At 42.7% G+C, this 22,789-nt stretch overlaps 1 protein-coding gene across 3 annotated transcripts in view; it reads right to left on the bottom strand.

Annotated features, from left to right (window-relative positions):
• Nucleotides 1-22,789, bottom strand: part of prkar1b (protein kinase, cAMP-dependent, regulatory, type I, beta) — a 112,191-nt gene that overhangs the window by 22,468 nt on the left and 66,934 nt on the right. For all 3 annotated transcript variants that reach the window (XM_072694032.1, XM_072694031.1, XM_072694034.1), the window contains 3 exons: nt 13,015-13,076; nt 11,709-11,755; nt 1,766-1,924 (listed from right to left, as the gene is read on the bottom strand). In XM_072694032.1, the coding sequence (XP_072550133.1) occupies nt 1,766-1,924; nt 11,709-11,755; nt 13,015-13,076 (268 nt within the window). The remainder of the gene's footprint in view (nt 1-1,765; nt 1,925-11,708; nt 11,756-13,014; nt 13,077-22,789) is intronic.

The raw sequence follows: 22,789 nt of genomic DNA, 5'->3' as shown, positions 1-22,789 counted from the left end.
CTTGAAAGTGTGGGTTTTGGTGCAGGAGCTTCTTTCTTGGAGGTCAGCCTCTCAGCCTATGGTGATGTAAAACTTGCTTAACTGTGGCAATGGTGCATCAGCAGCCTGGGATTCAGTGCGGACCTTTGTTTTGGTGGTCCCTGGGTCGTTCCTGTTCCATCTGAACCCATTTCCTCTTAGCTGAGGGTGAGACTTTGGGTCTTTTTCCAGACATTGGTTGCACCTTCCAGTGACTAATTGTTTGAACTAATGATCTTGGAATCTGCTCCAAGCGACATTCCTGACTTGTGCAAATCTACGATCGCCATTCTCAAATCTGATCCATCGTCAGTTCATTCCTCAGCTCCATCATTTCAATCCTACACCAGTTCATCTCTTTCTTCATCTATCACTCCATGCTTCCATCAGGACATCACTCCATCTCTCACCCCTTCATTAGTCCTCCACAGAGAGCCAAACAAACACACACACACACATACACACACACACACACACACACACACACTATTACTGCCTTAATTAACTGCAGCTCTGCATAACTAAGTTCTGATTTTCCCTACAACTGTCTGTGTGGGAGATAGAGCAAGAGACAGAGAGAGAGCAAGAGACAAAGAGAAAGGGGAGGGGTGTGAAGAGAGAGAAAATCTGTATTCCTCCGTCCGGTTCTGGGTTCAAAAAAGTTACCAAGGATGCTGTCCAAGCACTCTGAAGCATGTACCCAGTGAGGGCGAGAGAGATACAGAGAGAGAGAGAGTGAAACAGCTCAGTGAAACACAGAGAAACCTCAAACACACTAGCATTTAGCTCTCCCTCTCTCTCTCTCTCTCTCAATCTCTCTCACACACACACACACACACACACACACACTACAGAGTGCATTTTTCGAATGATGAAGCTGCACTCAGCCTCCTTAGTGACGGTGCTCGCTCAGTGTTTGGGTAAGGAATGCCCGAGGGTGGAAAGTTTAGTCCAGTTTGAGTGTGCCAGTCAGGTCGTGGGCACTGGAATGTTCCGCTGGGAGCAGGGGGGTGGGGTGGGGTGGAGTGAGGAACCTTGGCAAGATACACTCCTGTTCTGTCCCCGACTTACAACACAAAATGGGAAACTTCAGGAATGCTGCAAAAACACTCCCACACTGCGCTATCAGAGTAAGAACACACTGGAGAAGAACTGCACAGATAAAACAATGAAATTAATACAGGAATATGCATTTCATCAGAAACCCCTACCTAGTGCTTTCATCATCTGTCCACTTTATCAGAAACCCCTACCCTGTGCTTTCATTAGAAATCCCTACCTTGAGCTTATACTGACCAGCCACTTTATTAGAACCCCTCCCTTGTGCTTCCACTCACTGGCCACTTTATTGGAAACACCTACTTTATGTTTTCACTCACTGGCCACTTTATGAGAAACCCCTCCCTTGAGCTTATACTGATTGGCCACTTTATTAGAAACCCATAGCTTGTGCTTTCACTTGCTGGCCATTTTATAAGAAAGCCCTCCCTTGTGTTTTCACCCATTGGCCACTTTATTGTAAACCCCTACCTTGTGCTTTCACTCACTGGCCATTTTTTAGAACCCCCTACCTTGTCTCTCAACTTACTGGCCACTTTATTAGAAACCCCTACCTTACGTTTTCACTTACTGACCACACTTGTACCTGTTGATGGTTCCCAGGTAGGGCTAGGAAGGAGGGGTTTCTAATAAAGTGGCCGGTGAAGTGTGTTTGTGTATGTTACTGCAGCTATGTCAGCTTGTGTACCATGAGTATGCGGCGGTAGCTGTCCCGGTCGATCCCCCACAGCTTCAGGTCAGTCTTGGCTTTGACGGTGGCGGCGCGGGGCGTTCCGTAGATCAGTGCCAACTCCCCGAAACTGCCCCCCTCCCCTATACCAGTCACCCACTCTCCATTCACATACACCTACAGAGAGAGAGAGAGAGAGAGAGAGAGATGGTTAAATTATTGAGGGGAATGAAGGGGAGGGAGTATAACTTGCGCAAGAAGCGCAGATGGTTCTACCTTTAAGTGGCTTCCTGCCTACCAGCGCTGTCCAATGAAAAAAGGTATCAGGTGGCTTTACCGCAGAAGACACAAATGGCCTTACCTTTGAATGGAAGTCCATTTAAAACACAAGTTTATTCCAAGTCGTTTAGAGCATTTCTATTGGTCCATTCATCCAGAGTTCTGAACTACAGTTCAGATTAGATACAGGGTTCAGATACGTGTTTTTCATTGGACAGCAGCGTTATGTTTTAAACCGATCAAATAAGTCATCACTGTTTACAATTTTAAATAAATCATTCAATAAATTAAAAGTTAAACCATCAGGCTGACAATCACAAACATTACTGCTCTGGTTTAGGAGAGAGAAGCTGGTTAGCGTTAGCTTAGTTAGCAGTATAACAATCTGCTCACCACAGAGCAAATTCCAGTATGGCTGACTGAAAGCCCACAGATCGAGGACAGAAGGCTGAAGAGAACATTTTATCCTCATGGTTTTGGATTTGCAGTCCACTCGCTAAGCTAACCCCTGCTTAGCTTGCTTGGCTACAGCTCCAAAAACTTGTGTCGAAGTCGAGCGACTGGTGCTGGCAGTAACAGAACAGGCGAAATGAGAGACCGGTTCTGCTGTGTTTGGACTCGTAGCCGGCTAGCTAGGCTTAGATAAGTTAGCTTAGCGTAGCGTGCTTCTTTTTTTCCCCCCACCAGTTTTCAGGGCATGGCATCACCAATCAGTGAGCTCCCACAGCGCCCCCATCCAATGACTCTCTAAAATGCACATGGGGAATGAGCGTACTTGGCCATGTGCTAGAAATCTTACACATCAGACATGTCATAATATTGAAACACTGTCCTCATTTCATGGTCAACAGTTTTTCACACCGTGGTATGCTGCATTACCGCTATTCCGCTTCAAGGGACCAATAAATAGCATAAAACTGTCTCACTAGACGTTTGCAGTTTGCGTCGCCTTCTGGATTGGCTGGAACTGAAAAATCTGCTCGTACCATTTTTGTGGAGGGGGAACTGGCACCAGACCATCCTTACCCAGAAAAATGAGAGTTATGAAGCTCCGGAGAAACTAACGTGTCAGGTGTTTGTGAGAGCCTCCTACTAGAACGTCATTAGCTTCAGGAGCTTGATTTGATTCAAGGTTCTTCTACTTCTTGGACTCTTTTTCTCAGTCAGAGCTTCTTGATCAACTCTACATTTGCTCAGACCCAGAGTACTGATTCCTCTACTCACAGTGAAAGGATGGACTTGATCTCCAGTTTTGGAAACATGGAGGCTTTTCCTCTTATTTGGCTTCTTTTTATGTAAGTGAACTATCAAACATCTAATCTCAGAAAGTTCTCCTGAACAAAATTCCAATGAAAGGTACCTAATGGCCACTTGGACTTAGATAATAAATGAAGCTTGGTCTCTGACTTTTACATGATACTGTGTGTAAAATTCAACTCTCACCTGTTCTTACATTATTGGGTTCTGCTACAAGCTCCTCAAGGCCATCGAAAGTACACCACTTTCTGAAACTCCCTGTAAGCTGTGTTTGGTCAGGGGGCGTTCAAGGTTAACGTGTGATACCTGACCTCACACCTTTATCTCTCGGCTCGGTCCGGTTACTGAATATCTCCCATAAGGAGAAAATGAAGAACTCAATCAGGCTGATGTTACTCCGTTCTGCTTTATCTCCAACCACGCTCGACCTTGAGCTGCTACTGAAGAACCTGCCATACCCTCAATCGCTCACACCTCACTGCCCCGGGTGTGTGTATGTGTGTGTGTGTGTTTGTGGATGAAGCTTTGTATGTGTGTGTGTTGGAGCACAGATCCACACACACATACTGTGGACTCTCACACACAGAGCCCTCTTTCATTCTTGGACGGGCCAATTGGGTTTCACCTGTCGATACACGATCCACTTGTTGACTTTATGAGGGAGAGATTAAAAAAAAGGAGTGCAAAAGAGCAGGAGGCAGGAAAAAAAGAAGGAAAAAAAAGTTCATCTCCTGGCACAGTCCTGCCAGACGGTCTGACCAGCGTCCAAATTACGTTCCAGAGGAATCCACGCCTGAGCAACCGTGACCTCGCCAAAATGATACAGAGGCCAGTGGGGTGGCTGAGGGGAGTAGTGTTGTTAAAGCAGCCATTATTACATTTTTATCATTTTTATCCACATTCTTATATTATTTTACATTTTTATTCATACATATATATTGTTTTACATATAAAGACACAATAAAAAAATCTGGTCCTTAGCAGGTCTTAAAATTAGGTAAATACAACCTCAGACACAACAGATACAACAGATACAACATTCCAAAATGACAGTGTCATTATTTATTTAACAAACACTAGGCCCAATTAGAAAAGTCATGTGTGAAAAACTAAATACAGCCCATGATTCAGTATCGTTCTTGAGGAATGTTGGTCGAATGTTGGTTGACTCTTGCTTCAGTTCTTTTGCGGGGAGGTTTGAGGGCATTCTCTTAAGGTCCAGCCCTAGCATTCCAGTTGGATTGAGGTCTAGACTTTGACTGGAACACCTTCATTCTTTTCCTTTTCAGCCATTCTGTTGTAGATTTGCTAGCATGCTTGGGATCATTGTCCTGTTGCATGACCCAATTTTGGTCAAGCTTCAGCAGTGAGACAGAAGTATCCGAGAATGTGGTGGAATACAGAAAAGGTGATAGTCGACTCAATGACTGCAAGGTGGCCACGTGCAGTGGCTGCAGAACAAACCCATATCTTCACCCCTCCACCACCATGCTTGGTAGCTGGTATGAAGTGTTTGTACTGATTTGTCAAACATGGTGATATGCAGCATTGTCAAACATCTCCACCTTGGTCTCCTCCAAAGGAAACCTTGTGGTTTGTAAATTGAAGCTGTGCTGCCATGTTCCTTTTAGAAAGCTTCCACCTGACAGCCCTTTCAAACAAGTCACTTGTCTTAACATCTTAACTGATGCCTGTATAGTCTCAATTGTTGCTCTTGGGTTCCTAGCAGCTTCTCTAAGCATTGAATGGTCTTATCTTGGGGAGAACTTGCTGGGATGTCCACTCCTGGGAAGACTGACAACTGAATGTTTTCCACTTGCGAAATATCTCTCTCACTGTAGAAATGGCCTTGTAACCCTTCAGCCCAAATTGATGAGCAGCAACAATTGCTTCTCTTGATGTATTTCCTTCTTGGTATTGGGTTAACATATACCTGAAGGCTCCAGATCAACAAACAGCCAATACGTCTGCTTTTATAGGGATGGTCATGCTTGCTGATGATCAATTTATCAAGGGCATTTGAGCAGCATCTGGCTGCCACTTACCCTCTTAATTCCTATACAAGCAGTAGGTGTACTTAATTTTCCACACATCTGGTTCAAGGCACTCTAGAAGGATTACTCAGATGTTCATGTGTCATACTTGACCATTAAGTGTTTAAAGGACTTTCTGTTCTTTTTTGGCAGATAGAAACAAAAAAATGACTTGATCTTCCGACGAGACAATGCAAGATGCCTCATCCCTCACTGAGTGATGGAGTGGGCTTAAGAAGTTCAGATGAATCACCACATTTAGGTTTAGGATGTGTACAGGTGAGTGTATTAGCTTGTGGCTAAAGCAATAAGGCTGAGACGCTATAAAGCACGGCTTTTGTTTTAGATATTGTAAAGAGAACCATAAGAGGTACGGTGCGTTAAAAAGTTTGTGGACACCCCTTGTATTGGTGTGAATTCAGCTACCTTAAGGTGTAACCTCCCCTAGTGTTAAAAGATCTAGTGCAATCTCCATAGGAAAGCACTGACCGATAGAGCGGGTGCTCTGGTGATCTGCTGGTGCAGTGGCCCATAAGTCTAATGGCAAGCCTTGGCTAGAGGGATATGAAGCCCCCCAGCATTTGGGCTGTGGAGTTGTGGAACTATGTGTGATGGATCTCTAGGATGAGTTGGAGTGGCAGAACTAATCATTTAACATCAGTACCTGGCCTTACTAATGTTTTCATGGCTAAATACCATCAAAGCCTCACAGCAATGCTCCAACATTTCCAGAAGAGCAAAGAGGGACCACTGGATGTGCAGGTGTCCACAAACGTTTGTCCAAAGATCTTGACTTAAATAAGACTTCAGCAGCAGTGTGTGAGTGTATTAAAGAGTAATTCGCATCATACACACAAAACACACACACACACACACACACACACACACACACACACAATGTGTATAGTAAGCTGAGCTCCAGGTTTGTAGCAGATTTATTCTCTCTGCTAATGAGAGACATCACCAGAGCATTCAAGTGTCTCCATTCCACTGTGTGTGTATATGTGTGTGTGTGTGTGTCTGCTGATGCTTGGAGGTTTATGAACCCTGACGCACTCTTATAAGCCCTGGCTAATGCCTGTGTAAATGTGCATGTTGTGTGTGTGTGTGTGTGCACGAGACAGGCTTGGCTGCTCTCTGGCACTGCGCTGCTCTGTGCTGAATTGCTTTGGCCCGTGAGCTCTCCACTCCGCATTGTGAAGTGGCTGCAGGCCCAGCGCTGTCTCCAGCTCAGACGCAGAGATTAGGGCTAATATATCACTCACGGATCCACGGCTTAAAGGGGCAGCTCGGCAAATGCATCTGATTTACACAAATCCACATTCCCTCCCTAATAATTCTGGGGCTAATGTAGCTATTAGCAATAAGCATTGTGTAAAAGGCCAGCGCAAGTCATCACACATGTGCTTCAAACTGTGTTATGAATCTCTTACTGACTTGAATATGCGATTTCCAAAACCGTAACACTCACTGTTACCTACGAAAATGGACAAATGGATGTTGCATAAGGGATCCAAGGTGGCGCAACTTTCTAACTGCATGCAGCCAGAAGTATGGCTTTCACCATCCAGGATTTTAGTGGTCTGTCCAGGTAAGTTTACATAGACTCATCACAGACATGGCAATATTGAGCCAAAGTCTCTTGTGTGTACGTGCAAGGTATTGGGGAGGTGTAGCCACGTAGGGAAGACCTAAACGTAAAAAAGGATGTTCAAGAACAACCCAAGACCCACCCAGGCCCACCACCCACCCTAAGATTTACCTTGTAGCTGCAGAGTTAAAGAAACAAACCTGATCAGAAAGCTGATCAACTGCATTCGGGTTTGTACCATCGCTTTACCGCAGGCTACAGTGGCATGCATATAGAGTATATATATATATGTATGTATACATAGGTGCTCTGGTGGTGTCAGCAAGTCTTCCTTTCTGCAAGAGGTGACGGAACAGAGACAATAAACAGAAGGATGCTTCACTTTCGGTGGTGAATAGATGCAAATCTGTATAGGTTTCTTTAGAAAAGACAAGACCCAAGACTGGATGGCGACGGTGAGAAATCTGTATCTCGTCTGTATAAGCTTCATGTTTCTTATCAATGCTTTAAAACAAAAATCTGTAATCTCGTCTGTATAAGCTTCATCTTTCTTATCAATGCTTTAAAACAAAAATAACAGTAAGAGGCAACCACAAACAGTAAGGAAAGAGCAAAAAGTGGAACTGTGTCGCCACTAGTGCAAAATATGGGGGTGGATTTTGATTTGCGTTGAGTTGCGGGACAGTTCGTTAAGAAAACAGCAGTGTTTATATGACTGATAGCCTATTTTAAGAACTACTTTTCCATAAAATCTCCCACATCAATTGGTCAAGTCAAGTCAAGTTCAAAGAGATCTGGGCCTGTGCCCTGCAGTGTGCAAGCCAAGTATTATAGTGCCAAGTTGCTCAGAGCAAGAAAACCTTGAGAGAAACGAAAATGGGGACACCAAAAAGGGGAACCCATCCTTCCTCTGGCTGACATGGAGACACTAAAGACACAAGCAGAACTGAAGACCTAAGCATCAGACCAATCAGTGATAGTGGACCCCACCACCACCACATTTTTATTTCCAGCTGGTGGAAGCAATCCTGTGAGAAAGAAATGTCACTGTTGTACCCTAACCCAGATACTGTGAGTTGGGAGAAATGCAAAACAGCAGTAGCAGCTCTCTCAGGACTCTTCCCTGAAAGAGTCGTTGCTGAAGTGTTATGTAGAAAGTAAAATACTGAATCTGTATGAGGGAGATGCAATGCAGGGAACACTAACAGCTTCTAGGCTTCTTAGAGGGAACGCTGGAGGAAGGGTCAGTGTTTGTTGGAGGCATGGATTTTGGAGGGAACACTAAAAAAAAAAAAAGAGGCGGTATTTGGTGAAGTGGATTTTGGAGGGAAAACTGAAGGAAAGGCGGTATTTGTTTGGGAGAGGGACTTTGGAGGGAACGCTAAAAGAGAGGTGGTTTTTGGTGAAGTGGCTTGTGGAGGGAACACTGAAGGAAGGGCCGGTACTTGTTTGGGGGTGGTGCTTTTGGAGGGAACACTAACAGGAGAGGTGGGCTTCTTGGAGGGAACATTGAACGGAGAGGGGTTATTTGTTTAAAGATGCTGCTTTTGGAGAGAACGCTGAATGAAGGGTCTGTGTTTGTTGGAGGGATGGATTTTGGAGGGAACGATAGAGGTGGTATTTGGTGAAGTGGCTTTTGGAGGGAACACTGAAAGAAGGGGCGGTACTTGTTTGGGGGTAGTGCGTTTGGAGGGGGGAATGCTGAAGGAAGAGGCATTATTTTTTGGGAGTGGTGCTTTGGAGGGAACACTAAAAGAAGAGGTGGTATTTGGGGATGTGGCTTTCGGAGGGAATGGTGGTATTTGATTGGGGGCGGTGCTTTGGAGGGAACACTAAAAGGAGCATCTTTATTCGTTTTTTAGGGTGGGGATTTGGAAGAAACACTAAACGGAGAGGTATTATTTGATTGGAGATGTGTTTTTTGAAAGGAATGCTAAAAGAAGTACTGCTACTATTTGACTGGGTGCAGGGATTCAGAAGGAACACAGAAGGGACAGGCAGTATTTGTCATCTCTATCTGAGCTAAGTCCTCAGCTTTTGGAGGGATCAGCTAAGCAAGGGGTTGTATTTGTTAGGAGGCAAGCTTTTTGGAAGGGAATATTGAAAGCAATTTTGAAAGGAATGCTGAAGGAACCATCGTTATTTGACAGGGTGCAGGGATTTGTTGGGAACTTTGAAAGGAGAGGCAGTATTTGTCTGGAGATGTGGTTTTTGGAGGGGACACCAAAGAAAGACCCGCTCTGTTAAAACAACTCGCCACCGCTGAGCCATCTCCATCTAAGTCTTTGAATTTTGGAGGGAACAGCAAAAGAAGGGGCTGTGTCTGTTTGGGGGTGGACCTTTAGAGGGAAAAGAGGTGGATGTGTTTGTGGTTTTTGGAGGGAGCGGTGAGAAAAGGCTTGGGGGGGGGGATACTGAAAGGAGAGGCGGTATTCAGGGATGTGGCTTTTGGAGGGAATGATGACGAAAGGAGCGGTATTTGTTTGGGGGGCGGGGCTTTGGAAGGAATGCCAGAGTCTCCAGCTTCTGGAGGGAACAGCGAATGAAAAGGGCTGTATTTATTTGCACCTAGTTTTAACGAACCTTAGCCTTATATAAAACATTTTTGGTCACTATATTATTTATATATTCATAAGTGGTGCTTATTCTCAAATGAATGAAATAAATAAAAGAATGAAAATATAACATGAGCAGGTGCGTTTGCCAGCGATTTCCTAAACGCCTATAAAGATCATTTAGTGCTGTCATTTTATCTGTTGCTCTGTAACTGGATAAAAGGCAGGAAGAAAAAGAGAGATAAAAAGAGAGAGAGAATAGTCTTGATCGCCCCTCCTAACTGTCTGTCACTATCAGGACTTCATCAGTTGTGCCATGACCGACCCTACCATTATCCTGTGCGCACACACACTCACTCACACTCCTCTCCCGTTACCCACAGCTTTATGCGTGTAAAGCGATAAGGTCTTTTCCTGTTTAGCCGTGGTTCGGCTTTTTATCTTCCCACTTAAACTCTATCCCCTGTGTGTCGCTAAGCTAAAACAAAGCCGGCTCTGATCTGCTCTGTTCCGCTGCGTTAGAACAGCCTGCCGCCGCCGAGTCATCTCCATCTAAGCGAGACCCCCTCTCCCCTCCCCCCAGCAAGATGCAGGAAAGGTGTGTGGGCATGTATGTTTATTTGTGGGAATCCACAGGGGGTGAGTGCTGACGGGCCGCACGTCCCGTCTTAGAACTATTATCTTTTTTTAAAGATGACAAAATCTTTAAAAATCATGTTTGTTAAATATTTCAAACAATATTACTTTTATAGTTTCATCATGCTTTGAACACCTGCACTCATGAGTCGTGGTGCACTATTCTACTGTGCAGCAACGACTGCACAAAGAGTTACTTAATGGAATGGAGTCATCAGATTGGTCAAACCTGATGCATTCTGGAAACAAGTCTTTTTGGTCAGCAAAAGTATTTTCTGAGAAAAAGAATGTGGAATTTCATGAAAAGAACACCTTTACAACTGTTAAGCGGGCTGGATCAATTATGCTGTGGGTTTATGTTGCAGAACATAAAACAGTAAAAGAAAAAAAAAGAATTGCTTAAAATATTAAAGGTATGTTTTCTTTTTTGAAATCACATCTCAGAGTTCCCACAGTCCTTTTAGGAAAGCCCTTTTCAGGACATTTCCAGGACTTTTCCAGGATTTCCATACCAGAGACCATATGCACACAATGAGCGTGCACAATGCACACTAAAAGCCTGTCAGCATCAATTGGTTTTACACATAGGACACATTGTTTGGTTTTACACTGGATGTCCTATTCAACAGCTATGCAAATCTTTTTTCATGAATCCTTTGAAATTTCCAAAGGTGAGGTGAGTTAAATCATAGCTACACAGAAAAGAGCTCAAGTTGCAAATTAATAATACATTATGTCTAATTCAGTTTTTCTCCCGATTCGGTACTGCACCCATTATTAACCCACCCATTCTCCTGACACTAAAACTCCTCTAATACATGCAAAGCCAGCCACCACACTCCGCAACCACACTTAGCTCCGCAACAACTTTCAGACTCCACCACACAAGCTATCATCACTTAAGAGTGATGACGAGCGAGATCGGCATCTACCCACCTGGAGAAGCACAGCCAGGGCCATAGTGGTAGCACGGTACCCTGTGGAGCCCCACATCCTTCTTTTTTTGTATATTGTTCTACATCAGTCACCAAACTGGGAGCAAATGACACGTAGCTAGACTATATCGATTCAAGTTAGCAAGAAAACAATTCTGGCAAATTTTGCTAACACAGTTCAACAACCGACGGCTAACGAAGAAAGATTGCCAATGTGTGTGTTTAGCAGCGCTCTACTCATCAATGCCAAACGTCTGTGTAAAGAGTAGTGAGCTATGCATCCATTTCTAATGTGATGCCAGTGTAAATACCTGTGCACATGACAGAGCCTTATCACTAACTATAACTAATACGGCATCATTGCCTAACATAAGCAATTTCAGTGGGTCAATAGCTCAGCTTCTCCAGGATCTCACTTAAATTTCCAGAGCATTTTAGTAATTTTCCTGGAAGTCTCTAAATGTCCGGGTTTTCCAGATCTTCCAGGACATGTGGGGACCCTGACATCTTCTTATACTTGTTTAGCTATTTGCAATAACATATATTTGAGACATAGAGGTTTCTAGCTGGAACCACTCACTGTACATAGGGTAAACAGTGATCACCCAGTGGAAATGACAGGATGTTCATGTTCAAGTTTAGTTTAATACAAATTTAATGACATAATGAACTCACGTCCACTTCCCCTTGATCAATGACGTAGAAGTTGTCTCCCTCGTCACCTGAGATGGAGAGAGGGACATGATGATTAGTATGTGACCTATATTATAAAATTTTACTCTTTCCAGACACAGTTCACAGATACAAAAAGCAGTAAAGGCACTCTCCTTCTCAAACCATGTACCACTGGCCACTTTATCAAAAACCCATTTGTTGTACTTTCACTCACTAGCCATTTTATTAGAAACCCCTATATTGCATTGCCATTCACTGGCCACTTTATTACAAACTCCTACTTCGTGCTTCCTCTCTCTGATCTGTATCACCTGATTTGACCGTACAGTAAAGAGAGTGTAATGTGTGTGTTTAGTTCTTTAAACATTCATACACCCATGCTAATTGGTGTTTCCCACATTCATACAGAAATCCACTGTCCAAAAAGAGCTTCTGTATGAATGTGTGTGTGTGTAAAAAAAGTCAGTGATCTGAGCTTTGTTGAGTTCACTGGAGTTCATAGAGCTAATTAATACTGAGCACACTACACACTCATAAATCACATTAACCATTTATCTTACACACATACACATACACACACTCCTGTCAGCTGCTCTCTCTCTCTCTTCTCTAACCTGCTCTCTTGCTTTCATCTCATTCGTCTGTCTCTTTCTCCTTCCTCTCTTCCTGTCTTTCATCACCTCTGAAGGCTTTGTTTTTTGTGCTGCCGATCCCCAAGCCATAGAGAGCAGGCAAATATTTGACAAGGACAAACACACACACACACACAGCCTTCCTTAATTCAACTACTCACATTCCTTTTCTTACCTGTGGGAGAGTTTGAATTGCTTGAACTCAGTCTGAACCAGTGTCCCCAAAACCCAAACATGGTTTAAATGTCAAACATATATCTAAATCTAAATCAGATCTTAAACCTCAAACTCAACTCCCAAACCTAAACTCAAAACTCCAAAATTAAACCCAACCCCCAAAAATACAACCCCCTAAAAAAAAGCCAATCTCAAACCCCCAATCCGACCAAAACCCCAAATTCAAATCTTCAATCTGACCAAAAACCCAAATTCAAACCTTAATTTTGACCAAAAACCAAAACCTAAACCCAAAATTCCAATAAACCCAACTCCAACCCTGGACTCCAAATTCAAAACCCCAAACCTTTACCTGAGTAAAATACCCTGGAGTGTGCATGCATATCTGGATTTGATATGTGACTATGTATGATAAAGATCACAGAGACAAAAGCAACTGTTCTATGTGTAAGTGTGTGTGTGTGTGTGTGTGTGTGTGTTACGTTTTTTTTACAAACCTTGCTGAATGACAGTTTCTCCAGCAATGTGTGTGACCGGGAACATGGCATCAAATATATCACTGAAAAAGAAACACACACACACACACACACACACACACACACACACACACACAACCATTAGTGATGTTTTAAACTATGCAGTCACATTTACTCTCTCACCACACACACACACACACACACACACACACACAGTGTGGTGTTTGTTATATTGGACAGGATTAATGAGCAAGTAAACACACACAGACAGACAGTAGTCACTAAAAGGAAACTCTTCATGACCCTGACACACACACACACACACACACACACAGTTGTCATCACATCATATACTTCTACCCATGCTCACACAGTTTCACACACTGTGCCTTAAAGCTCTTATGCACCCCAGTGTACAGTGTTTACCACAACACACACACACACACACACACACACACTTACAATTCCCTTCCATATCTGACATAAACAGGTGTGTCTGACAAAGAGACCCTGAGTTTGTGTGTGTGTGTGTGTGTGTGTGTGTGTGTGTAAAGGTTTATGACCTCAGTAACTCTGCGGCCCCACTCAGTCCCTACATTTGACCCCTGTTGGTTGACATTTGACCTTTGGATCCCGCAGACCTCCTTAACACTTACTACTGATTGCTGGACCCACTTTACTGAGTGTACACTGCTGCTGCCATTGTTGTTGTTGCCGTTGTTGTTTTGTGATTGTTATTGTTATTGTTGCCCCTGTGGTTATTTGTGTTTATGACCTGTCTGCCCTGCTGGCTGAATAAACAAGTGTGGAGTGGTCTGCTACTCTGTGCAGTGCTTTCACAAAAAGAGAAAATACACAAATGTAAAAAGTCCTAATCTCCTCACACTGTTCTGATTCAATGCTTTTTGTAGCAGCTTAGAGATTTTCAGATTTTCGCCCATTCTTCCTGACAGGCAGAAGGCTTCTAGTTCTGTGCGATTCTAGGGCCGTCTGGCTGCACTGCTCTTTTAAGGTCTTTTTTGACAGATTTTTAATGTTTAAGCCAGGGGACCGGGAGGATCACCTTTTGAGGCGTGTTTTGGTTCATTTCAATGTAAACTCAATTCCCAACTCGTGCAAAATCCCCAAACTCCAACCCAACCCCTAAACAACTTCCCCAAAATATAAACCCAAATTCCTCTTGACCTCCTAAACACAAACTCTAAACACAAATCCAACCCAAATTCTAAACATTAAAACCCCACTCAAACTCAAACACCTCACTGGAATCCCAAACTCAAGCCTCAAAATCGCAATGCAATTCTCGCTCAAATCCCAAACCTAAACTCAAAGCTTTGATGACCCCAAAAATACAAACTCAACCCCTGAACTTAAACTCTAAGCACAAATCCAACCCAAATTCCAATCTCCCATCACAGACCTTACACCTCAAACTCAACCCCTAAACCCAAACGCTAAACACAAATCCAACCCAAACCTTTAACATTAAAAACCCCAAACTCAAACACTTCACAGCAATCCCAAACTCAACTCCCAAAATCTCAAATGCAATTCTCGCCCAAATCCCAAACCTAAACTCAAAGCTTTAAACTAAAACCCAACCTCTAAACAACACCAAAAATACAAACTCAACCCGGAACTCAAACTCTAAACACAAATCCAACCCATATTCCAATCTCATAACTCAGTCACGACAGACCACACACCTCAAACTCAACCCCAAACTCAAACACTTCACAGCAATCTCAAACGCAATTCTAACCCAAATCCAAAACTCAATCCCCAAACCTTAAGCTCAAAACTGAAACCCAGCCCATTAACAAAATGTGATTTCAACCCCTAAACTCAAACTCTAAGCACAAATCCAACCCAAATCCCAATCTCAAGCTCTCACAGACCTCACACTTCAAACTTAATCCCTAAACCCAAACTCTAAATACAAATACAACCTAAACCTTAAACATTAAATCCCAAACTCAGCCCCCAAAATCAGGAGCGTTAGTGAAGTCAGCTCAGATTCCAAAAGTATTGGACGGAGCACCATTATCATTCCAGAGAACACAGTTCCGCTGCTCGACAGCTCAATGCTGGAGGGCTTTATACTCCTCTAGCCCACACCTTGTATTAGACATAGTGCCAGTAGGTCAATGTTTACCTGCTCCAAAGAGTCCAATTGTAGTGGCAGTACATCTCTACGGGGAGTAGACAAGCTGTTTGTGTGTGTGCATTTGCACATCCGTGTCAGCAGTGGGTGCAACTTGCAAGTCACCAAGTGCATACATTAGAAGGGGTGTCCACAAACCTTTGGACATATAGTGTGTTTAACTGAATCCATTCCTCCCTTTATCACAGAAATGCTCTTCTGTGTCACTGGCTGCAACACAAGTCCAAAGTACGGTCGATTGGAGAGGTGTTCTTTTCGCTCTACCATTATATCACCTCCACCTACCATAGAGGAGAGCTTTGTAGTTCTAGAATTACAGACAGTAGTCCATCTGTTCCTCTGCATATATGGTTAGCCTCCTTTCACCCTGTTCTTCAATGGTCAGGACCCCACAGGACTGACCACCACAGAGCAGCTATTATTTGGGTGCTTTGTCATTCTTAGCATTCTCTATCAGTGTGTTGTGCTGGTACAAGTGGACATCTACATCTACATCTACAAGGTGGACCAACTAGGTATGGTGTTTCTAACAGTGTGGACAGTAAATGGACAGACACAGTGTTTAAAAACTCCAGCAGCACTGCTACTGTGTCTGATCCACTCGTACCACCAGTGCTGAGAATCTGAGAATGACCCACCACCCAAATATTACCTAATCTGTCCTGTGGGGTCCTGAGCATTGAAGAACAGGGTGAAAGGAGGCTATTAGGGTATGCAGAGGAACAGATGGAGCACAGTCTGTGATTATAGAGCTACAAAGTGCTCCTATATGGTAAGTGGAGGTGATAGGCCGAGTTCATCCATTCTGAAGACCAAGGCCAGACTTGAGTACTACAAAGTTAGGGCACATCACTTAGTCGCCCTCTCATCTTCCACTGCTCTCTCTATCATTTCTCCTCATTTCCCTCCACCTCTTCTCCTTCCTCTCTTCCTTATCTCGCTCTCTTTGTCAGTGTGAGTGATGACCACAGGGTCAGTCTCGCTGCCACACACACTATCAGTCAGATCAAACCCCTGCACACCTAATCGCAGTTTAACGCCTAATTGCTTCCTCATTCTCCTCACTCAGCCTTCCTCTCTCTCTCTCTCTCACTCGCCCGTCTTCTCTGTGATCTGTTTCCCTCACCGTCTACCTGTCTGTCATCCTCCCCCCTTCCCCTCCCTTTCATTACTATCTGACAGTGTGTGTGTGTGTAGATTAAAGATGGCTCTGTGCTGATTTCTCTCCGGTCTGGACTCAGTAACCCTAGGAGGCCTGGGACAGAACGAGCGCACAGCCTATATCTTCCAGGGTTTCTAAAATCAACACAGAAGGAAATTATATATGGAACATATCTAATATTTGGTTAAATGCCCCTTAGCAAATTGCACACTGGCAGAATTTAGCCTGGAGAGTTGACCACTCTATTTAAAAGTTGCAGCTCAATTGGTGGGTTTTCTGGGACAATCCCTGACCTCTAAGCATAGTCTACAACCCCACAACAGGGTTGAGGTCTGAACTTTGGAAAGTCCATTCCAAAGGTTTAATTTCAGCCTGCTTTATCCATTCCATAATGCATGTTTGGGATCATTGTCCTGTCGCAAAACCCAAACTGTATCCAAGATCAAACGTTGCTGGCAGGAAAAACAGCCCCAGAGCATGTTGCTACCACCATTATGCTTAACAGCCTGGGGTCAAACGCCTCACCTTCACTCCTTTGTCTTATATCACCATAAAACTTTCCTCTGGAGGGCTTTTCCTTTGTCCATGTGGTCAGCCGCAAACATCAGTCAAGACTGAAAGTGTTGACTTTGGAGCAGAGTCTTCTTTCTTGGACGGCAGCTTCTTAGTCCATGGTGATGTAAAACTTGTTGACTGTAGGCAACAACAATGTTTCAAAAGCTTCCAGTTCATGGCAGGTCCGTGCCCTTGTTGGTTCTTCGGATTGTTCCTGACCATCTGAACCAACTTCCTCTCAGCTGAGGATGACAGTTTGGGTCTTCCAGAATTTGGAGAATTGACTGCACCTTCTAATAACTTTTGTTTGAACGTTTTGACGTAAGCAAGAATTGATTATTTATCTGCAGTTGTTTAGAAAAGGTTTCAATAGACATTCCTGACTTCACTGAGCTCATTCAGACTTTCTGTGTGTTGGTCAATTCAATGAATACTATCAAACAAATAGTAATCTATGTGGGCACAGAGAAGCTACCGGCTGTAGTCCATCATGATCACCAACAGGACGTTAAGAGGCCTTGACCATGGCAAGTAAAACCCAGAAAGCAAGATGATGTTGGTACAACACTGATTTTGGTTGAGGTTGAAATTTTGATATCAGTAATATGTTGAATCAACGGTAAAGTATTGATGAGCGTTGCTGGTTCCTGACATTGGCAGCAATGACCCTTAATATACATTGAGTAATAAGTATATATAGTTATAATTAGAACTGGCAATCCCAGCAGAACCAAACAGATGTTTTTATCAGTGATATGGTACTGCAGTAGTGTGGGTTTTCTGTAAATGTTTTGTTTAAATTTAACTTTGCTTCAATAATAATTCATGGAGCAAAAGTGATGACGAATCAACATCAGATTGGAATTTAAGTTTAACGTTAATCTGTTCAATGACTGATTGCTTTCTGGGAAGGACATATTGCAGCTTTCAGCACCAGTAAATTTATCATCTGAGTGGGTGTGTGTCAATTTTGAACCCTGTATGACTAATCGTGTCCCTGTGTTTCATTCCGGAAGTCTGAATTCTTGTTTTATTCCCTTATAAAAATCTATGTTGTCTAACAGTTCAAGCCACAGTGTGTGATAAGTGTATGTGACCTCCCGACCAGAGCTGTACGCCTACTGTACCGTTCCCAGTTCCCTGACAGATAGAAGCAGGAAATCTTCAAAAAGAAAAAGTCACATTTCAGAAGAAGCCAAGCCGTCCATAAAACTCCTGACAGCGTGTCAGTATGTATGTGTATGTGTTTGTGTAGATCCTCCAGGGCAAAAGCGCTTATCTGATTTCTAGAACCTGTAGCTCACGACAACGTTGCTCCACCTGAGCGTGTGTGTACACGTGTGTGGATATCTGTGTGTGCATGCATGCATCTGTATGTGTGTGTGTGTGTGTATGTGGTAGCGACTTTCCATTCATAAAATACAACAATGCACAACACATCACCACACAGCTCAAGACTAAACAGATAGACCTTTAGTTACGGGACACTGAGAAAATACACTGAGGATACACTCAGTGTTTGTGTGTGGCCTTCGTTCGGATGGAGGTAAGCTTTTGGAAGGTGTAACACTGCACTGCAGAGGAAATGTAGATCTAGCGCGAGCCTGTGCGAGTTCCTACACACACCGTCAACTCACTTATCGCGCAAACACACCCTGTATGTGTGTATGTGTGTATTTTTAGAGGAAGAAAGAGTTTGTGTAACTCTCTCAGTCTGAGAGATGGGTTATTTGAATGGGTAGTTATAGGTGTCTCTCTCTCTCTTATCTCTTGCAATTTAACACACTGTGCCACAGACAATCAGACGTTCTGATTGGTTGAAGCTAGGGACGTCCTGATCAGATTATTTTGCCCCAAATTCTGACCCAATTAATGCGTTAATGACTTTTAGCCCATACCAAGCCGACCAATCTTTGTGTTTGAATAAATAATACAGACACATGGTTTAGATAAGCTGCTAACTTTATGTGTGTGTGTGAGAGAGAAAGTGTGTGTGTTTGTAGTAGTACACACTCTGGACTGATATCTGTTGTTGCTGGTCTACTGGTGTGAAATAACTGGTTTATAGTGGGTAAATGTGCTAATGTGAATTGGGTTTCTATAGAATATGTGTGTGTAAGCATTAGCGTTAGCCTCCACTCAGTTCTGAATGTGCTCAACAATAATTCAGGGTGCAAAAGTGATGACGAATCAGATTGGAAGTTAATGTTGACAGTCTAACGTTGATATAACATCTGTTCAATGAATGATTGCTATCTTGGAAAGACACACTGGAGCTTCCAGCACCACTGAGTCAATTTCTGACCCTGTATGACTAATTTTATCCCTTTGTTGAAACATTCAGAAAGTCTGATTTCTTGTTGTTGTTGTTTTTTTTTTTTACCTATGAAAGATCTACGTTGTTGTACGTTGTAGTCTCATTTAGAAAAAAACCCCACATTCAACCACATTCAAGGCATTCATGTCCACAATGAGTGTATGTAACCTTCAAACCACAGCTGGAGGTCTAACAGTGGGGGTTCTCCACTGGACTGTTCATAGTTCGCTGACAGATAAAGGCAAGAAATCTTAAAAAAAAAGTTTCTGGGCAAACCTGAGGCTGCACTTAATAGCATGTCAATTCTGTGCAGCACCATTAGAAGTGCAATCGCCAGCATGTAAAGTATTCCGAAAGTTATATTGGCCATCTGTGATCACTAGAGACGGACCAATCAGTGTTTGGGGGCCTATATCGAACACTTCAGTCAATCGCTAATATCGATCGAAGGTGAGGCTGGATGCTACTATAACCTTTCCAGGTAAAGCATCATCGTGCAGGGCTTCCTGCACTGTCTCTCAGGACAAACTTCCACACTGTGGAACTCCGCGCACTAGCTGTGTGAGTCTGAATTCCCATGCCAAACTAACTTATCTAGCACTAAACCTCCATTTAGCTGCTTATCTAGCTGCTGCTGTACTTTAAGGTGGTGGTTAAATGTGGGCCCAACTGCTAGCAGTGTTTGTGAGCTCTCTATACTGGGCTGAGTGAGTCTGTGAGTCTGCAGAGGATGAGAACAAAAAGAAACGCCAGCGAATATAGGTACAACACTGCCTTTAATGGGTTTCTGCAGCCGTACCCAAGTTCCATATGTCCATCTAGCAGCTGAGTAAGGAACTGCAGCGCCCTGTGACTGGGGAGCCTTGTCAGAGCTGCTCAACTCGCAAATAAGAGCTGAACGGCCGATAGCAGATAGATTTTTCTATCTCACTAATGATAAGCATGGTTTTAATGGGTTTATAATACAGAACCAATGGCTGACCTCTCAGTGCTGCCTGATCTTTCACTGAAAGATCTGGATGCACATATTTGAGTGATAATACAGTAAACGGACGAGAAGAGTGAAGAAAACACAGTGAGAATGCTCTACGCTGCTCATACCTGCAATGCGTTATCCACCTGGAAGTGTCTTTAAGAGTTTTATAGGCATGTGAATTTGCTCCATAGGCAATTATATAAACATGATCTCTGTGATAGCAAATGATTTTATAGGAATTCACGGCATTCTGCAGGAACGCAGGAAACTGCGTGAAGCAATAAAACTTAATATAACATAATAAAAAGTAATCAGCCTGATTATTGTGTTAAAATGTTTTATTGTGTTATAGATTTGACCACATTCTCAGTGTAGATGATGTAGCTTGATTAACTCTAGTATAAAAAGCTTCTAATGGCTTAATGATGATTTTAGATGTATGTAGGTTTATATCAGTTGGCATGGAAGTCTAATTAATGCTTTATACTCTGGATTGGATCATTTTCCAGGGATATTTCCAGAGTGCTGCCTAGTTTTTGGGTGTTTTTAGGCATCCTAGCTGCTGGATTACTGAGTATGTCACAGTAACAACCCAGCCAATGAGTCAACTAACAGCTTAATTTAACAGCACATGAGGAAGCTGATTTTAAGTTAAACAGCTTCTTGACAGGGATGTGATAGATAGTTCATTACTTATTATTAGTGCAGGGCGATATGACCTCAAATCAGTTTTTTTACATGATCAATAGATTTACATGATATATATACATGTTTTCTCGATAGCCACAGACTGAATGAGGTGTATAATAATAAAATAAGATAATAAATAATAAGCATGGACAATATCACATCCATTAGATGTTATTAGATGTTTAGTTTTAGTACAACTATTTTCAAAAATATTTATTTTTAGTTAAAATGTTTCTTTCCACTTTTTTAATGGAAGGTTATTGGTAGTTTTGTTTTGAAGTTTTAGTTGAAGATATTTGTTATTAGTTACTAGTTTTACTAGGCCAGACTTTATAGCACTACTTTCTTTTCTTACTTTTTAAGTACTTTAATATAAGATCTTGTTTCTGAAAACAAAAATATTATATAATTAAAATTAAATACAAAACAAAGTAATATATGGAATATGGAAACTTAGATATCGTGTGAACTGCCCTTTTGTCTTCATTATTTTATTTGTTTATTTATATACAAACAAACAAATAAAAGAACATCTAAAGACTCAAACCTCTCAATACATAACTAACTTAACTATGTTATTAATTAGGTAAATCCTTCATTTCAATATTCCAGTAAAACAACAGGCCTCCGACCTCTAAGGGTTAAAAACTAAAGGCTCGGGGAGGCTTTGATGAAAACGGCTCTTAAACCGCCAAGCTCGTCTTTCACCCCACCACGTTCGCTAAAGACCCTAAGATTAGCGTCGTCTTCTGTTGTGGGCGGACTATGATAATAAGAGAGAACAAAGGCTTACATCAAAGAGGGAATGCAGAAGAACTGTTTGTGTTTGTGTGAAAGAGCACGCTGTCGCATTTTCACGGTTTTGCCCGGCCTGGCGCTGCCATACTCACTTTAATAGCCGAAAAGGGAAAGTACAGGAAAAGCGTATGTTTACTATAAATGCATCTACTGTGAGCCATGATTCTAATGAGGCTCCTAAATCTTCTCGCTCTCTCTCTCTCTCCTCTTTATCCATTCTCACTCTTTCAAAGAGTTGGCACTATAAACACAAACAGAAGGGTTCCTTTATCTTCAGTCAAGCCTCGGCCTGCCCTCCACTCGCAGCGAGAGGATCGCTCCGTCACTCAGAGCGAGCGCTCAGAACAAAGGCCTGCACTCTCAGAGCCTTAGAAGAGCCCCCTGCCTGCTTCTGGTTTGTTGGTTCCACCCCTTCGCTCAGACACCCTCCGAATTAGCTACTCGCTCTTTCCTTCGTCTCGGACTACGTTCACACAGCAGGTGAAATCAGAGCAGATCTGATTCCCACTTTCTTTTTAATGTGGCCTGCATCTGACATTAATCTGAACAGGCCGGGCTGCTGGACTGACCCTCACGCGCAAAAGAACAATCCACTTGGAGCACTCATCCAGCAGACGCAGCTGTCCTTGATCTTTCCTTAAGATGAATACACTCTTTTCAACACCTGAGCCGCTGCTTAAATTGACGTGGAGGACAAGCACTAGACACCGGACTCCTGATGAGTAGAGCTGCAACAAACGGCTAGTCTGATAGTCGAATAGTCTAGCGCATAACGATTCAGATTGGGAATCGCTCAGTTATCAGATTTTACATTTATCTTAAGGCTGTTTTATGTATTGAAGGGAATAGAGATGAACACCTTTTTCAAATATTCACTGTTTTAATGAACTTTACTGCTGATTTACAAGATAACTTCCATTTTTTTACCTGTCCAAAATTTCTCCATTCAACAAGTAGCTTCTTTGCAGCAGATAATTAATTTAGTAGTGATGATAGATAGATCAATTTTGAATGAATTAATATGAAACAAAGAAAAATCCCTAAATACTCAGTCAATTCCTTCCACCACAAAAAGTAGCTTTTCAACATATAAGTCATTACTACTCAACAGTACCAATTCTAAAACACCAGGAC

This window comes from Salminus brasiliensis, chromosome 12 (assembly GCF_030463535.1).
Source record: "Salminus brasiliensis chromosome 12, fSalBra1.hap2, whole genome shotgun sequence".
NCBI lineage: Eukaryota > Metazoa > Chordata > Actinopteri > Characiformes > Bryconidae > Salminus > Salminus brasiliensis.
This window is presented reverse-complemented; position numbering and strand designations above follow the sequence as displayed.